This window comes from Sitophilus oryzae, unplaced genomic scaffold (genome assembly GCF_002938485.1).
Source record: "Sitophilus oryzae breed Bouriz unplaced genomic scaffold, Soryzae_2.0 scaffold_1396_pilon_pilon, whole genome shotgun sequence".
Lineage (NCBI taxonomy): Eukaryota > Metazoa > Arthropoda > Insecta > Coleoptera > Curculionidae > Sitophilus > Sitophilus oryzae.
The window spans coordinates 4,959,136-4,979,654 of NW_022146055.1; the positions used below are offsets into that span (position 1 = coordinate 4,959,136).

The following is a 20,519-nucleotide window of genomic DNA, read 5'->3' on the forward strand; positions in this document are numbered from 1 at the left end:
ACTTTGTTGCCTCTTTACTTTTTGGTTATCGTTGTTAACTGAGTTTACAATTCTCCTCAATTGCGTTCTACTGTGCGCTGCTTCCTCCCACTGATGCTGCATACTTATCCCCTTTAAGTTTTCATGGAAAATATCTTTGTATCTTTTGAGTTGTCCACCCGGTTTCCTCTTACCCTCTACAAGTTCACCGTAAAGAAGAGATTTCGGTAGGCGGTTTTCTTGCATCCTGCATACGTGGCCAGCCCATCTTAAGCGAAATTTAGTAATCATGGACTGCTACGTTGGAGACATGGTGGTACCATTTGATTCTTAACAGTTGTCTAAGGTGTCTCTGTTGCAACTGGTCTAATGCGCTCGTGTGTCAGCGTTACGGCCAGGTTTCGCTTCTATATAACATGGTAGGGATTATTATTGCTCGGTACATTGCAAGTTTCCTTTTTGTGCCCAAGTCATGATTGTAGAAAACCCTGTCTTTTAATTTCCAGAATGCTCTTGAGGCGCTGCTAATTTTGACTAATACAACTCTCTGCGCACCGAATATAAACTGTGCTCTGGGTCTACACTTAAGTTTTCTTCGATTTTTTCTCCACTTAACTTTAAAAAACAAAACGTACGTAAACTCTGTTTTTTTTCTCAGGTAAGATTTCGACAGACGATGACAGAAGAAAAACAGATGACGTCCCATACCAATCTATTTATTTTACTAAAAAAAGTTTCTAATAATTTTTAAGTTAACTATGGATGGGTTTAAATATAAATCCGTCATGCGTCGTCTCTTGTTGTTTTTAACCAGTTTTATTGGCTTATTTCAAAAATGACAGATCGTATTTCAATTTTATTGGTTTGACGGAACGATGAACGACAAACGGACGCCGATGCGTATAAACTCGCCTTTAGATTTTTGACGCTTGTCAAAGTCTTGCCAAATTATAGGTTATAATTTTGTGTCAACTTGTGTCAACTTTGTCAAATACCCTGCGTTTTGGAAGATGATGCATTTTGATTCGTGTTATTACCTGTGTTTTGTGTCTTTTGAAGTCAAGTGGAGGAAAAATTGAGTGAAAATTAACTATAGACCCAGAGCACAGTGTATGGTTAATACTCGCTGCCCAAGCAGAAAGTCTTATACACCAATAAAGTTACCCTCAATAAAGTTCGTATACCATCTTGTCGTAGATAAGTGCATCTCGAATATAGTAGGACCATACTAAACACATACTAAAAACTGGAGTAGCTGTAAAATATCGACATCACACGATAGGTAAATAATGGATTTTAGTACTGCAGAAAAATAATGTCAAAAGGTACTGGTTTAAAAATATTAAGATTAAAGTTAATTAATCAACCTTTAAGGTATAAAATTTGGTAAGTATTATTATTAATAAAATAGTTTGTTTTATTTATGTTGTTTTATTTATTCCTGTGGAATATAACAAATTTGTATTTGTATATATGTATAAGTTATATTGATAAATATAATCATAAATGCGGGAAGTTTCATAAAGCTTGAAAGTAAGAAATAGTTTTTTTTTTCTATTTTTTTGGTATATGGTGTCTTGTTCGTGTTTGTTTTGTATTAACACATACCGTTTTGATTAAATAAAATAACTCGATTACATTTTTTCAGTTTTATGCAGTTTTTTTTCACAATATTTTGAAGTAATCACTTGTCAGTCAAATTTTAAATATTTCCTGCTATGCGTTCCAGTTGTACCAACTTATTTCTTTGTAAAATAAAATAAACTACTTTGAAATTAAAATGACAGACACATCTATCACTGTCATGGATCTTCTCGTTGGACAGACTATAATAACACGAACCAAAGTGCAAAAGGAATTCGAAAATGTTTATTATTTTCCTGAACGCAGGTTATTTGACATAATTTGACCTTTGAATAAGAAGACTAAAGAAGGAGTATATCAAAAATCTTAGGTCCACCGCGATGGGACTCAAATATGGCCGACAAATTCCGGTTTATCAGTGCCGTTCTAATTTTATTTAAAAAATGTAAAACTATGATGAAGGGTAGACGTGGGGTAGACTCAATAATTTGTTGTTTTAAGTTATAATAATTATTTATTAACACAAACATCCGATGCGCTACTGAAGCAGGTAAGTCAAATTGACGTCTCTAAATTATTTGACATCTAATCTTTGACAAGTAGTAAATAAAAGCAAAAATGCAAGAAAAAATATATAATTAGTTAATTTAAGCGAATTTCATAAATGACCGGTTTACTACACGTATGTATATTATATAGTCACTTACTAGCGAAAAGTTGTTCCATTATTTCACTCAATTTTTGCCGAGATCTACTGCACGCTACACAACCAACTATTTTAGAGTCTTTTTCGATAAATCGCGATAGTGTCACTGTTAATTTAAGTTCTGCCACAATTTCCATCTAGATTTACTACCTTTATACAACTATCAGTAGTAGAATAAATAATAAATAACATAAAATAAGCTCCGTAAAGACTGACAAATCCACAAAATTTCAAATCAAATTCAAATGTGTCAAATGAATGTTAAACGGAACTGTCATGGATCCCCACCCTAGAGTCCTTTTTCTGCCCACCATGCATGTATACATGGATAGCATTATGCTCCTTCCTTAGTCTTCTTATTCAAAGACTTTTACATAAATTATAATCTTTGATTTAGTAAGACAAATTCAAAAATTTTAAGTCGAGTTCATACGCATATGCGTCAATACATCTTTCAACGTTCCGTCACTCTAATCATGTTGAAATATGATCTGTCATTTTTTAAATAAACCAATAAGACTGGTTAAAAAACAAGAGACGACGCCATGACGGATTTATATATAAACCTATCCATAGTTAACTTAAAAAAATTAGAAACTTTTGTTAGTGAAGTAACTGGATTTGTATTGACATCTGCCTCTTTTTCTGCCATCGTCTGTCAAAGTCTTACTTGAGTCGTAAAACAGAAAATAACGTTATATGTGTAACTGATGCAAGAATTTCAATAATATTTAAAAAAAATAGTTTAATATCTCCTAATAAATTATGTGAATTTTCTCTAGTTGTTTTTATTTCGATTGTTAGATTTCTGAAGATAGAAGTAATTATTGTAGCAATAAAAAGTTACAGGTTTAAAGGTTCTTAGATCTTTATAGTTGAGTCCAATTACTATTTTTCGCTTAACGAAGAAATCGACTTTCGTTGGTAAATTAAAGGAATGAACAGAAAGAATAAATGGTGCTTCAACCATATAATTATTATAGCTTTGTCCTATGACCATGAACATGCTAGAATTACTACTAGCTTTCCTCTGTTTTACGGCTTTGTGTATTAAAGCTTTATTTTTCATGTGCTGGGCATTATTTGATTCTAATCGTGACAAACACATGATACGTTTTAAATAATACCATAATTTATTAGAGGAAACAAGAAAGTTATTAAGGTTTGCGCTGAAACAACATTTCCAAGTTTTTTATTCTAGGAGCTACAGATGCCCGACGCACTATTGCCGGACCCTGTATAGGTCAAGTAATCGGTTTGAATGAAAATATATGTTGGTAATTATTAATAACGGCGACGTGGCCTGATTTGATAGCTATGTGGGCTTTTAATTAGATAGTGTAAATATTTATTTATTTATTTATTATTCAAACAGGCTCACAATAGCCTAACTACAAAATCACATATATACAGTTTATTTACGATGTAGTATTTGTAAATAAACGTTAATTCAATTAAAACCTCACTGAAACCAAAGTTTTTAGAATTAAAGCTTCATTCAGAACCTCGTAATTAGTGGAATAAAGTAATGGTTTCAATTACACTTTATACTTTTTAGTTTACGATCATTCACAATGTCTAAAAAATATAATTAAAATTAATAAAATATCCTAGCAACAGCTTGCGGTAGTCTGTTGTATCCACAGAGAAAGCATAATATTTAGCTTATAAAACAATAAACTTTTGATTTCTAACCAAAATTTTTCTGGACGGGTGATAATCAAAGGCCAAAATGACATTCCTCGCAAATTTTGAAGTATAATTAGTGGAAAAGTCAAAAGTTTGTTAACTTTTTCCAATAATTGAAAATTACTACCACTAATTATGACGTTCTGAATGCTTACATTAAAATTAGGTGAACAAACTTCTACGGCTAATTGAAACTACTAATTTATTCCACTGATTTCGAGGTTCTGAATGAAGCTTAAATGTATTTTTAATTCTGTAAACTTTGAGGAAACTGTTGATTTTTTAAATCAAGTATCTATAAATAAAATAGTTGAAAAAATACGGTACAACGTTAAACAAACGGCATCCATTTGGCTGGGAAATGACGATGGATGACATTTTGCATATAATTTTAACCTTCCAGTACTCGCGAAATTTTACTCAGATATCTTGGTGAGTTAATGTCAAAATTACATGTGGCTTCGTGTATTCTTTAAACGTATTGTGTAGGTGTGTGTGTGCTAGGAGATCGCGTCACCAACAATTAAGAAATACTTTATGAACATCCTATTTTAGATGTTGAGAAACCATCAATATCTGCTAAAATACTTAAAATCTTAAAATATGTGCAAAAATGTTCAAAAATTTCAAAACAAAGCAAGGTGTTATTAATTTATATCCCAGAAATCACGACAGGAAAACCAAGTTAGCTGCCTCAAGTGCAGCAAATGAATATGTAAAATCCATCAACAATGGTCTAGTAAATCAGGCCAAGTCAGTTTCTGACTCGGAAAATTCTAGCAATTTATATTTAGTTACAATTTACAAGTTTTTTAATGTTTATAATAATTGTTATAATTTAAGTAAATGTCATATCAATTAAACTTTTAGTTACGTAATCGAGGGCGCGATTTTTAAATTCATTGTTGTCAGCCATGGACATATTCGGCGCCGTGCTGACTAACTGAAATTTAAATTTCGCGCTGGTTATTCAGGTGTTAGCTCTGCTGTAAAAATGTCAAGTTGCCGCATTTATTTTTTACTTCCTGACATTGTCATTCGTTTTGATACTTTAGTTTTGTATTACCAGTTTTTGGTTTAAATTGGCCAGCAGACCTTGCAGTCGAACATTGTTCTTTTTAGATCCTCTTTTAATGCGAAGTGTACAATATAGCTTAATAGCCGTAAAAAACTCATCGCAACTTTAACAGAATATTTTGAACAGTAGTAATGTCCTGTAAGTGCTGTTAAGAAGGCGAGTTTTGTCGATGTAAATAATAACTGTTTATATATTTATAATTAATTTATTTTTCCTAAAATATTTTGATTAAAAGAAAATATATAAAAGTGGGAAACGCGTGCCGGTAAAGCTTAACGACGTGACTAAAAGTTTATTTGATATAAACTGTAAATAAATATGTTTTACACAATTCCGATGTACCTGATACACATTTTTTTAATATCTTCTCATTCAAATTAATTGGTGTATTAAAATACCCCACGCAAATACTTATGTAGACAAACAAAGCGCGTGTAAAGGAATATTAAATATAAAATAACAGCAATCTTGATTTTCAAGTCAATCCTGACGCCGATTTTTTTTTCGATTCTTATGGTATAAGATAGTATGGCTTAAAAATATATGGTTGACAATAGTAGTGACCTAGCTGATGTATATGATTTATACAGGGTAAGTCTTAAATAAGTGCAAATATTTATAAGGGTAGTATATTTCGACCCTAGAAACACGACGATTATAAGTTTTTTCTTTGCGAAAAAAAATTGAAAATTTGGAATTAAAAAAAATTTTGGAATCTTTTTTAGTTTTTATTTAAAAAACATAATTTCTTGATAACATGGCATTATATTATTACAGTTGGGGCTTGGAACCTTTGGTACACAGCAACATAAAACACTAAATCACCACAATACACCAAAACATTTTTACTTTTACACAAATTAAAAACTGGTTTTAACGGGATTTTTAAGTTCATTTTCACAAAACAGACTATAAATATTTAATGGTTTTGGATCTGGGCTATTCTCTAGGAATTATTTGTCTCAAAATAAATAAATTTGCACTGACATTTTATTCCCAATTTAATATAGACTTATAAATGCAATGCCAATTCAATTATAACTGTATTGAAACTATTGATCTTTATCTTTAATTTCTGATCATTAAAATAGCTGGAATGCAATAATGGAAATAGATTTAAATTTCAATCTATTGCAATTTAAAAAATCGGTTTTTAGATTATTTTAGTTTACCCATTATTTTAGTACTTAATACAGTATGATCGAAAAAAAAACTAATAAATACAATAATAATAAATACTAATGAATAAAAAAATAATGATACCTATAAGACATGAAATCTCCTTAACATGTTTTTGGATTTCACTTTCGTGATATAACAGTCAACGTATAAATTGCTGTTATAACCAATAAAGTTTTTTACAGCGTAAAAAAAATGAATGAATATCGATGCAAATGGGCTTAAATTTTACGGTACAAATAATCCATTGTAGTATAAAAACGTAATATAATCCTTGCAAAGTTTACTTAATAATGTTTAATAAAGCGGATTTTTTTCCGTCAGTGGAATATTTGTCTTTTATCGGCAAATGAAAAGTATGATTCGAGAGAACTAATTGCTTTGACTATTTGAGAGTATTTATAGCTGAGCTTTATGAGCATAAAAACTCAGCATTAAAGTTTGTTTTCCTTTTTTATTAATTAAAAATGTATAAAGCTCTAGAAAGCTTTCACTTTTTGCCATTTTAAGTTTTAAGTAATCTGACTCTATTATTATTTCATGCTAGCCGTGTAGATCCATAATGTAAATTATGGATCTGCTTAAATTATTTAAAAAGAATGTTTATGGATTGTATAGTTTAGTCAGTAGTATTTAATAGAGACTCATCGAAATTATTAAAATTTATCTGTCTGTGAAAAAATAGACTTATTGTTTGTAAATTGATCGAATGCAGAAAATCCTGATTCGAGATTTTCGATGATACATTATTACAATCTACTGCCTTATGTTCATAAACATGCTACAATAACTTTTAATCAAGTAAATGGATATTCCAACCATACATACATACTACTACCATTACTCGTTGACGAGTATTCGACACGCATCAGAAGATGGTCACGCAAGGCGTTTTCTTTCATGAGCTTTTCTGTGACTGAAAAGACCGGTAAGTGATGGTATCTGCCTACCGCACTCCGGACATTCAAAAATCTCATTGCTTTGTTGCCTCTTTACTTTTTGGTTGTCGCTGTTAACTGAGTTTACAATTCTTCTCCATTGAGTTCTATTGTGAGCTGCTTGTCCACCCGGCCTCCTCTTACCGTCTACAAGCTCACCGTAAAGCAGAGATTTTGGTATGCGGTTTTCTTGCATTCTGCATACGTGACCAGCCCATCTTAAGCGGAATTTGGAATCGTGACTCAAACACTCTCGCAGTTAGTTTTTTCTAAGGTGTCTCTGTTACAACTTGTTTAATGCGTTCATGTGTCGGCGGTATGGCCATCCACGTTTCGCTCCCATATAACATGGTGGGAATTATAATTGCTCGGTACACTGCAAGTTTCGTTTTTGTACTCAAGTCAAAATTGTAGAAAACTTTGTGCTAGAATGCTCTTAAGGCGCTGCTAATCCTGTGCTGAATTTCAGAGTCAATATTGGCCTTTTCCGAAATCAAACTGCCGAGGTAATTGAATTCCGCCATATATTCCAATAGTTCTTCTCCGATTTTTATAGCACTGTTGTGATCTTCCAGGGGAGTGCACATGGTTTTGGTTTTGTCGATGTTTAGCTTAAGGAATATTCCAACCACGGCTTAATTCGTCGACCGGAACTTTTCAGGCGGATCATGTACCTTTTGGGATAATTTTAGGTGAAAAATTATAACACCGTGCTCGGCCAGCTTTAGCTGAAAAAATGGATCCAAATGACCGAAAAATCCGTTTGCGCAAATATGTGCCAAAATATGCAATTTACAAAAGTTTTCTTAAAAAATTGGCGCCCGGAGGCACGTATAGCCGCCCATACTAAAATATGTTAATATCTCGAAAACTGCGACTGATTTTGATGTTATTACAAATTTTGTTGCAAATATTATTCCTAATCTTAATTTGAAAACCGCGTTTCGCTAGCTACTGTAATTTTAGAGTTACGATTTTTTAAAACGTTTAACCCCCTCCCATACCCCCTTACCAACCCCCCACCCCCACCAAAAACTAATGGCCAGATTCTCGGGTGCCACAGTATTTTTGTGCCAAATTTGGTTAAAATCTGTTTAGCGGGTTTTGAGTTATCATGAAACAGACGGACAGACGGACAGACAGACAGAGAGACAGACAGACAGACACCATGAACATATTTTGTATTTAAGTTATTTATGACCCAAGTAACTCATTTCGAGTGAAATTAAAAAAACTTTTTTTTTTGCCGATCCTAATAGCCTACCATACCTATTGGTATGGTCGGATAAAAAAGTGAAGCTTGGGTAATCACCTATAAAAATGGACCTTATCATTTTTTATTTAGAAATCTCAAAGACCCCTGAATTTTCTGACAAAAATCAAACAAGTTCCAAAATATGATAGCTGTTGATTCTACCTTTCAAATGAATTTTAAATCATCAAAAAATATTACATTTTAGCCGAAATATTAAATATTTTGTCCTATCAATCAATGATACGCTTATGCGTAAGAATTAGCTAGATGAAATCGAATACTCAAAATGCTTTTTTTCCTCTGTTAACTGCCTAAAATGATTGTCTTTTCAAAAGGATCTTGTCATTTTAAAACGCATAATTTTATGTGGAGTTCTACCTCAAAAAGCAGCTACAATAATTTCTCTCATGTTGTCGACAAAAGTTTGTCGAGTTTTGTAAACACTGTCTTTAACATATTCCCATAAAAAAAAACCAGAGTAGATAAAATCAGGAGCATTTAAGTGATAAGCTTATGACACAAAATGATAACTAGTTGTTAATGTTGGACTTATTAGACAGCTATGTTGAAGTAACGTCAGACCATATCACAGCCACCTAGATTTTGTCACATAATAAAGATCAAATCATGTAAATGAAAATATCTAAGAAAAACTTTGTTTGAGGGGTAGGCAACCTTAACAGTAATTTGAAGAGACATGAATTCTCCATTGAATATCGGAATAATATACTGGGTGTTAAATTTAAAATAAAAGAGTAACATGCTTTTAAAGGTGGCCAATGTTCAATATTAATTTTGTTTCACACTGTATAATTTTTTGAATCAAGTTTTAATTTGATTTAAAGTACAATAGTTAATTTAACTACATATTAGGCTATATCGGGTAAAATTCAATTTAGGTAGCTTTTATTTCAATTTAAAAATAGTTCTTTATTTCTAGAAAATGTGAAATATGTCAAAACCCTTACATTTTAGTCATATACTTCTCTTATAAATCTCTCCTTTATTTTTCTCCCCAAATCAATTAATATATATTACATTACAAATTGGGGACACCCTGTAGAACTCTCTATATTTTTAAAAAGTGCTCTGAATTAACATACATTCACAAAATTTCATTTCAATACAAACTGTCGTTCTCCTTGGAGCATCCGCGGCGTATGAGAGGCGCCACCCTGTATTATAGTATTTTTTTAAGATTGTAAAATTTCTTATTGTATCTTTAATTCCAAATAGATTTAAAAATATTTCCTAAATCAATTACAAATTGTTGTTCGGTTTAAATTTTATTTTTAAATTTAGTGAGCAAGTGGGTTTAAATTTCATTATTGAATTTAGTGATTTTGGTGTCAAAAAATCGTTTTTTACGCCTCGATAGAGCGACATACAATATAGGGCCATCGTAATATGTTGTTGGCAAATAAATAGCACGATTCGAGCGCAGTAAATGGTGCTTTGATCATTGACAGAAATTACAGCTTATGTCCTCTGAACATAAAAGCCAGAATTACTGTATTTTCCATTTTTTTTTATTAAAAAAGTGCAAAGCTCTAGAACGTTTTGTTCATTTTGGAATTTTAATTGAGACTATAATTTGATCCTGTTATTATTTGAAGCTAGTCGTGACATGCATTTAAAATATTAATAATTAGTTTTGCAACAGACAAAAACAAGAATTTAAAATACTTCTTGTTTTGTTGTGAAAAGTGTTGAGAAGTAAATTTGTTTTACTTACTCGTGACTTATACAGGGTGAGTCTTAAATAAGTGCAAATATTTTCAGGGCTGGTAGATCTCGATAAAAGGAATATATTTTCTCTTTGCGGTTTTTCAAATAAGTCCAAAATTATTGAGATATTTTAATTTGATAATTAAAAACAATATATTTTTTGCTTAAATTTTGAGAACCATTGGATCTTTTCTGGGTTTTATTTCTTCTAAACTTAATCTACTACCTATGTTTCCATATTAAATATTATGTTTTTAACTAAGAATTAAATAAGTTTACAAAAACTTTTTCAAAAAAAATCCAAATTTTCAATTTTTTTTCCGCCAAAAAAACTTCATAAACGTATTTCTGGGGTCGAAATATTTGCACTTATTTAAGATTCACCCTGTATAGAGATACTCCCAGCACGCGTAAAGAATTTTCGCTTCAATAATTTAAGAAAATATTATTTGCGAGTATATTAGACACCTATGTGTTTAAATATACAGGGTCGTTGTTATGTATGGAAACGGTCGATTATTAGATAAAATATACAAGGTACCGCAAATAATTAAATACATAAATTATAGGGGTTTTAAATGTCTATTGGCGAGTAATACATTTATGTATACAGGGTCGGTCATAAAGACGTGGCACATCAAAGTTCCATTTTCTTAAATAAAACTCCCTGTATATTATTGCATATTTCAATTCTTTCTTCAATTCTAAGCAATATACACAATGCACCTCAAACCAACTGTTTCCGAGTTATTGACTTTTGAACATATCACGTAAACAATTTGATTTAATTAATTTCGATATGTTCAGTTTTATTTAATGATCCATTCTGCCGAAACTGGTGATACTGTTGTAATAGGTTTTTAAATGCCTATTAGCTACTAGTAAATTTAAGTATACAGGGTCGGTGATAAAGCTGTGGCACATCAAACTTTATTTTTTTAAATGAAACCCCCTGTATATTATTGTATATTTTAATTCTTCGTTCAATTTTAAGCAATAATCGTAATATACAATGTACATAAATAATTGAAGAATTGAAATGTTAAATGAAAATTTTGTAATTTCCAGACTTGATATAATCTCATTTTATACATCTATAAATGCTAACTTGAGAACTAATGTCAAATATTATTAAGTATAACAGTTTCGACAGAACGGCATCGTTAAATGAAACTGAACATACCGAAATTAATTAAATCAAATTGTTTAAGTGATATTTTCAAAAGTCAATAACTCGGAAACGGTTGGTTTGAGATACATTGTGTGTATTTCGATTTTTGTTTAGAAGGAATTATTGAAATATGGCAGTTTGGAAGAATTGAAATATGCAGTGATATACAGGGGTTTCTATTTAAAAAATGAAACTTTTATGTGCCACGACTTATGACCGACCCTGTATACTTAAATTTATTACTCGCTAATAGATATTTAAAAATCCTATATAAATTTTGTATTCAACTTTTTGCGGCACCTCCTATATTTGACCTAAAAATCGACCGTTTCCATACATAACAGCTACCTACCCCGATATACAGGGTTAGTCTTAAATGAGTGAAAATATTTTCAGGGCTGGTAGATCTCGCTAAAAGAAACATATTTTCTCTTTGCCATTTTTCAAATAGATCCAAAATAAGCGAGTTATTTAAGTTTGAAAATTAAAAAAAAAAGATTTTTTTTGGAAAAATTTTGAGAGCCACCGGATTTTTTCGGTATTTGCATCTCTTTAGTGCCGTAGCCATAGAGTAAAGCCGTAACTATGGTAATATCAGAGATTAAGAAATTATACCCTGGAAAAATTTGCGGTGAACAGGCAGTTCTAAAAAGTTTTCGAAAAATATACAGGAAAATTTAAAAGAAAATGCACGATTTTCAACACCTTTTTTTTGCGAAAAAAAACTCATATTTGCAAATATTTGCACTTATTTAAGACTCACCCTGTATAACTACTAACATAAAACTTTATATAAATATACAGACTTACCAATTAAGTCAATTATAACAATCGGATCTTCGCTATACTTTTTCGACTTCCTGTTGTTGAAATCTGGCTCGCCCAGTAGAAATGCAGCGACGTATGGTGTAAATATAGCAGTGTACATCACCAGAATTAAGATTATCCAATCCCAAACTGCTTTGAAAGGGGAGTAATGGAGGATGGTGTAGTGATGTATTCTTGGATTCTGCAGTTTGTATTCAGGTAAAACGTCTGCTCCCAATGATAATACCTAGAAAAAAAGGAAAATATGAGAAGGTAACAAAGATAGCTAGTCTACGTTCATTTGAATGAAAAAGGAAAGATTCCATTAAAGTAACTGTGACCTTCTTTTTAATAACAATAAAATGTTTCTTATAATCTCACCGGCACGAAAAACTGGCACCTTAAAATTTTGATATATTTTAAGTATAATATATTGTGTTCTAGTGGGCCAATTTTGATGATTTTTCAAGGAATTTGTAGCTAAACTATTTAACTTTTTAGTATCTCCTTCTAAATTAAATATTAAAATTTCCATCTGTCAATTATACGAGCGAAAACAAAACGTTGATATGTTTTACGTTGTAAACGGTGAAAGTTTGAAACACCCTGTGGAATATGTTAAGAAAGCAGAAATCTCATCTCAATAGCATAATTTTTTTGGAGATATTCCGTTTTAAAAAGAAACTGACATTTTTTCGTATTTTTTACATTTCATCAGGTAGTAGATGGAAAAACCCAATGGAAATCAAAATTTAAGTGAATATATTTTAAATTTTCAAAGTAAAATAACTCGGTTATTTTTGACTTATTTGAAAAACCAAACCAACCCTGAAATATTTTTTATTTTGCACATTTATGTCTCACCCTGTCTTTAGTATAAGATCATCCGTGAATCTATGAAAATATTTATAATGCTGCGCTATTTTGAATGGCATATTTAGCAACAAATATTGAAATAAAAATCTTAAATAAGAAAACCTAATAAAAAAGCAATTTAGGAATATAGAGTTTTAGAAAATAGACTTATTCTTTATACCGGGTGCGTCTCACAAGTGGCTCACCCCCTATAACTTTTTTATTTTTCCAGATAGAAAAACGAGATTTAGTATGTTAGTATATAACATAAATTAGGATTGATTGACGTATACAATTATTATTGTTTTTGGTAACTTCCTGTTTCACCGAAAATGACTACAACTTATGATGTTTAAATGGTACCTTCAGCATTTTTCTACTTTATTCGATAGAAAATGACACTCTGAATAGAATGACATATCATATGTCAACTTTTGACATTTTTGCATATGGTTTATTTGAAATTATAATATGCTGGTTCATAACGAAAATTTGACTCGAAATACCAAGTATGTGGTACCAAATTATTCGTAAAAAAATGCTTTTTCCGAATATGCTAATGAGGCACCCTTGATTTGGGCATCTTTTAACCGGCCAGGACAAGAGACTAAAAACATTAGACGATCAAATCTATTTTCCCACGCCCCTTGATTAAAAATTAGTGTTTTTAATATAGCCATGGCTCTCTAGATTGAAATTTAAAATACAATTTTTTATTAAGCGAGAATATCAAAAGTTGACATATGATATGTCATTCTATTCAGAATGTCATTTTCTATCGGATAAAGTAAAAAAATACCGAGAGTGCTATTTAAATACCTATCAAAAGTTGTAGTCATTCCTGGTGAAACAGGAACTGGCCAAAAACAAACGAATACGTCAGTCAATCCTAATTTATGTCATATTTATATTGCATTCTTCATAAAAGAATTTGCTGACTCTAAAACGGTTAATACCGTTTATACTTTTCCAAATGTCCATACCGTTTTAGAGAAAATAAAAAAAACATGAAAATATGGTTGAATTTTTTCGTCCTAAAAATCCTAAGGCGTTTCTATGGTAATGTCATTTAGTTTTCATTCTTTCAGTTATGTTAGTATTATTGAGATGAGTTAGTATTAATTTTGATTGACATCATTGCTATTTTTTTGCTATTTTAGATTAAGAAGCTTAATAGAAGCAATATTTATGATCACCTTTTCCGCAGCACTGAACCAAGTAAATTTTGTGCTTCTTTAACATTTTAAAACAGCAAAAGACATACCATTAATTAAAGTTCTATCAATAACAATCTATCAAAGAATGAAAACGAAATTATATTACCATAGAAACGCGTTTTGATTTTTAGGAGTTTCAACTATATTTTCAGATTTTTTTTATAATTTTCTCTAAAGCGGTATGGAAATTTAGGAATGTATAAACACAATTTACCATTTTGGAACAAGCAAAAATTCTTATAAAGAATGCATTTTTCTCAAAATGTGAATAATAAAAAAGTTTTTCTTCTTATAAAGAAAATCCGGGGAGACACTGTATAGGCATGTCAAAGTAATGTTGCAACTGGGCCTATGAATAACTTTGGAGTTTCATCTTGATCACAATCCCAAGAAAGCGTTACCCTAAATTGAGTAATAATTAATCACTGAAAGCTTGACAAATATTTCAAGACCTTGGAAAATAATATTATCTTTGTTAAGAAATCAGCATGCTTTAATATAGCTCTTTATATCGTTATCTTGCTTTAAACAAAATTAAAAGCTAATAAAGGATACCAGCTTTTAGGAGGTTAATTAATTACTAGCTTTTTCCCGCGACTACGTTTGCGTTACATCTCGAATCGTCCATGCGTTGATTTAAATGATTGTTTACTTCTTTATAGATAGAGCTAGTGAGCCTTGCAAATGCACTATTTAAGCTATGTTTTTAAGAGTTCTAGAGCTATTCGTATTTCATATGAAAGTTAGCAATTATTGTCGATTTTCTGGGTATTATACAGGGCGAATCTTGAATAAGTGCAAATATTTTCAGGGCTGGTAGATCTTGATAAAAGAAACATATTTTCTCTTTAGCGTTTTTCAAATAACTCCAAAATAACCGAGTTATTTTACTTTAAAAATTACAAAAAAATTTTCCTTAAATCTTGAAAACCTGGTTTTGAAAACTGAAGTTTTCGTGGTTTTTCTGTCTGGTAAATTTAATCTACTACCTAATGTTGCCATAATACTATCAAGAAACTATGGTTTTTAACTAAAAACAAAAAAAAAATCTAAATTTTCAAAAAAAAAATTCGCTAATTTCATAATCGTGTTTCTGGGGTCAAAATATATACTACCGCTAAAAATTATTGCAGTTATTTAAAACTTGTCCTGTATATCCTTTCAAAAAATCGATATTGTTATTTTTGATTTAAAAATGTATTTTTACTGAAAATTTATAAAAAGCCGACAATATGCCAATTTCAAGAGCATTTTTATTCTTTTTAAATATTATTATGTATTTAAAAAAATCCCAAAATTTAAAAACCATTTTTTATTTTTTCATCTCCATCTCATTCTGTATGACACAGTTATCCCCTGTATGACTTTATGAAACACTGTATACCAAAAATAAAACTTTTAAATAGACACGTCTGAAATAAATAATCTTAAGAATTCTATAAGTTATTGAAACCAAGGTACCTATTTCAAACAAAATGTATAGGGTGTTTTAGAACCCGAACCAAAGTCGAAATTTTGCAAAATATGAAAAAAGAAAATCTCTCGAAAATAATAAATAGTGAAATGACTATTTATCCTCTATGGATAGAACCCCACCTATGGTCCCATATAAACTGTACTACTAAAATAAATAGCTTTGACATATAAAGTTTTCAACTGAATATTTGAAGTTTTCAATTGTCGTTTATCTTTATATACACCCCTGATTTTTTTGATTTTTTCCAGAGCACTAATACTCTCTTTATATGTTATTTTTTATTCCTAGAAGGATGACTTGAAGAAGAAATATTTAGTTCATATTACTGATGTCACTAAATAAAGCCTCTAGATGTTATAGTAATGCATTTTCGTATAGCAAACTTTCATTCCCTATTCTATTCCCTATGAGTATGAATTTCATAAATTCTCTATGTCTAAATAATTAACTCATGTCTTTTATATGATCCTTTGTGCAAATTTTTATGTGAATAATCTAGAGGTCACGAAGGTTTATATAAATTTTGACTAACTTTACCTATTTGGTTGATTAATTTCAAAAATCTCTTCTATTTCTTTCTTTAGAATTTCATTCTTCTAGACCAGATAGTAAGGAATTTTCATACAACAAATTGTTCAACATAATTTTACACTCTAAGGGGATAAATTTCTTAAAATTGCTTTGCGTAGCTAATTCACTAATCACTAATACCATTTAAACAAACATTTGTGCTAATATTTATGTATCTAAAGCAAGCGGTATGAACTGACCCCTAAAATATCTAAAAACTTAATATATAATCTAATTGACACGCCGCTGACAATGACAAATAATTTATTTCTGGAGGTATTCTGTGAAGGGGTTCCTCAGGTATGTTTTAATATTTACTCGTTTTACATAAAGAAATAGCGATGAAACGATATAAAAATGCTTCATAAAAAATCTAGACATATACATATACCTTTCATTTAAAAAAAAAATCATCAAGATTGGCGAAGCTGTTTCGGCGGGATGGAGGTAACAAAAAAAAACCTTTGAGCTTTTATATATGTATGGATAATATGGATATGGATGGATATGGATGATTACATATCATGCAAAATACGGAGTAAAATATTTACGGTATAGTAATTATTATTAGCAACGATCTAAATCCCTAGATAATATAATAGGAATGCTCGTATCATTGCAATCACGCAACTATGCTCTTGCAATTTAATAATATTAGTTGTTCTATATAAGTATGCTCATTTCTGTATGTTTGCTTTTGACATAAATTTAATAATTATTTAAACGTATATTTGTTTGACATAATATTTGCAAATTCTTGTTTTCTGATTTATATTAATTTAATTAATTGAAACTATTATTATTGTAAATATAAAATACTAAAACCACATATTAAATTTTCATTTGCGTTAATAATGCTAAAAATTTGCGTTAATCAATGCTAAAAAATTATATACCTATTGATATAAAGGTGCCAGTTTTATGTTAAATTCATTCGTATACCGGGTGGTGCATTGTTGTCGGAAACATAGGAAACAAATCTCATGCAATTTTTGATCTGTCCAAATATTGGCTCCCCTATTTATTTTACAGAGAAGTCGTACATAGGTTTTTTAAAGAGCTGCTTATACTGAATAAACATGCCAAATATGAACAATTTTGGAGAAGCCAATTTTAAGTAATTTAAGAAAAACTGTATCTATTTTTAAATTAAAACTGAGCAAGGTAACAATGCGTATCGCTGAAAAGCTTAAAAAATGGCGCTTTTTATGAAGTCATGGCCAACTATGGTTTTCATTAAAAAAACATATGTTTATGTCATAAGTCAAAAATGGCAGGCTTTAGAAAAAATTGGAGAACTCAAACTCATTAGGAATGTGATTATCTACAACTTTTATCTGCACACTTTTTGTCTAAAATAGATTATAATGGAATTAGGGACAATTTTTAAAATAGCCAAAATTTTATTTTTTCGAAATATTTAGTAAGCCATAAACTTTTTCAAAAATCTGAAAGGCGCATATTTATAACCCCACAAAACTGCAATTCTTTCCCCATTTAACCGACTCTCTATCTCCAGTAGTTTCCGAGATGCCCATAGAGAACATCGTAGGAAACTCACCTTATATATTAAGTAAATATGGTTACGAATATTAAGCATATTTAAATCTCAATATACTAATATAATACTACAATATAATAATAGTATATAAATAGGGGTTTTCAGCAAAATAATTATGTTGTATAATATATATTTTAATACTTTAAGAAAAAAATTAGTGACGTAGAATAATATAGCATAATTTTATTTTTAATGTAATATACATAACTCAGCATACATTTTATTGCCACCCTTTTTATTTTATCTATTTATTTTAATTATCCTATAATAATTTTTATTATCCCACCTTTTTATTTTATCTAATATTCCTATCAATTAGTCTCAACTGACTTAATTAATAAAGAAACCACCTCTACTAATTAAATTAAATTATAATTAAGGGTTCTAATAAAAATATATGTGCTTAGTTTAGAACTTATGAGATCTTATACCGCTATAACAAATATGATTATAGTCACGGCTCTGATATCCACATACCGTTGAGGACTTCAGCACAAGTTGAATAACGTATCTACTGGTAAGAGTTAGAGGATTTCTCAAAATAATTACGGTTGTAGCGTTTTTAGTTCGTTACATGTCTTTTTTACATATAATATATGATGTCTGGCCTATCGTCACCGGATTCCCTCTCGTTCAGGCCTGATCATTTTGTTGGTACGCTTGGCGTAATTTTTACGTTCCCTAGTCGCCAACCCTGCTATCGTGTCACTATTCTGTGGAGGCGCGCGCTGTCAACATCGCTTCTGTCAACTCTCTGTGATTTAACGGCACTTTTGGTTTGATCGTTTGGCCTGTCAGATGCCATTAGTTCCAGTTTTTTTAGAAATGGTGATTATTTAAATCTTGCTGTATCATCTAAATCAGCTGCTATTTCGAGGCTACAGGTAAAGATGAGTTATTACCTTTTATAGATTCGATATTATTATTGAATATTTTTAGGGTAGAGTTACGGATGTCCCAACTTGTATTTGTATTTTGCTGGCACGTTGGCGTCCCTTTTCTTTTGTCCTCCAGAATGTCACATGGAAGAAAGGACAGGTTGTTTATTACTTACTGAGCCCTCGGAAGTATTTCAAGCTAGGTTTATTTTGTTTATTACACCTTGTTTGGTTTTAAACAAGAGTTTCAGTCTTATGTACGGACATTATCTTATGTACGGATGTCCTGTGGACGAGTGTCCCCAGTAAGAATGATTTTTTCTTACATATAAGTGCCACAGCGTGGATGTAGCTTGAGTCCCATGCTGCTTCGTTCCCAGCTATAAGCTAGTTAGTTACGGCTGTATCAATTCATGGTGTCCTCATTCTGGCCCCTTTGGTTGTGTTGGATGGCTGAGTACAGAGATGCGAGACCACCTCACGCTGTTACTGTTTAAAGCAAGATTACATAAAGAACAGCTAAGTGTAGATTTAAGAGTTCTAGTTTTACATTTAACATTTAAAACATTTACAGTCTTAAACAATAATGGACATCTTAAATAATATCGTACAGACTATGTTTAGTGGTTAGATTGTTAAGAACATTCATGTCGATTTAATATTTAATATTGTAACGTTTTTAGTTCGTTACATGTCTTTTTTATATATATAATATATGATGTCTGGCCTATCATCACCGGATTCCCTCTCGCTCAGGCCGGATAGATTATTTGACGCGTAATTTTTACGTTCCCTGGTCGCCAACCCTGTGATCGTTCGACACAACCCTGTTACTATTCTGTGAAGGCGCGCGCTGTCAACATCGCTTCTGTCAACTCTCCGTGCTTAACCTCAATTTGTTTTGACGCTCTGTTTTATCCCAGCTTTTAGAAATGGTGATTATTTAAATCTTGCTGTATAATCTGAATCAGCTGCTATTTCAAAGCAACAGGTAAAGATGAGATATTATCCTTTTAGATTCGATATTATTATTGAATATTTTTTGTGTAGAGTTACGGATGTCCCAACTTGTATTTGTATTTGGCTGGCACGTTGGCGTCCCTTTGCTTTTGTCCTCCAGAATGTCATTTGGAAGAAAGGACAGATTGTTTATTATTTATTGAGCCCTCGGAAGTATTTCGAGGTAGGTTCATTTTGTTTATTAGACGGTGTTTGATTTTAAACAAGAGTTTCATGTTCCTAGGGTCTTACGGACGGACATTGTCTTACGGACAAGTGTCCAAGGTATGGACTATTTTTCAAGGTCCTAGTAGTGTTCTCTTGTGCCACTATCTGATGGACGGCTGTCCCATGGACAAGTGTCCCCAGTAGGATTGATTTGTCTTACACATAGAGTGCCCCAGCGTGGATGTGGCTTGAGCCCCGTGCTGCTTCACCCCCATTTCTAAGCCTGGATCGCCGACAGACAGTACAGAGATGCTAGACCTCCTCGCGCTGCTACTGTTTGAAGCAGGGTTACATAAAAGAACAGCTAAGTGTATATTTAAGTTCTAGTTTTGCATTTAACATCTAAAATGTTTTCAGTCTTAAACAGTAACGTACATTTTAAACAATAGCGTACAGACTATATTTAGTGGTTAGATTATTAAGGATATTTATGTCGATGCAGTAGTAAAAGTGTGATTTAGATTTTAGATTTCATAATATCACGCATTGTAATAGTATTACTTTCTATAGACATTATTATTACGCTATACTAACAGATGAATAACGAGATAGATTCTAGAATCTACAGGTTGCAACACATCTGATTTAACACCGTATAAATTTAACAATTTAAATAAAGT

At 31.1% G+C, this 20,519-nt stretch overlaps 1 protein-coding gene across 5 annotated transcripts in view; it reads right to left on the bottom strand.

Moving 5' to 3' along the window:
- The window catches only part of LOC115875917 (potassium voltage-gated channel subfamily H member 6), a 318,511-nt gene that overhangs the window by 92,941 nt on the left and 205,051 nt on the right, over positions 1-20,519 (bottom strand). For all 5 annotated transcript variants that reach the window (XM_030891499.1, XM_030891500.1, XM_030891497.1 and 2 more), the window contains exon 9: positions 12,118-12,361. In XM_030891499.1, the coding sequence (XP_030747359.1) occupies positions 12,118-12,361 (244 nt within the window). The remainder of the gene's footprint in view (positions 1-12,117; positions 12,362-20,519) is intronic.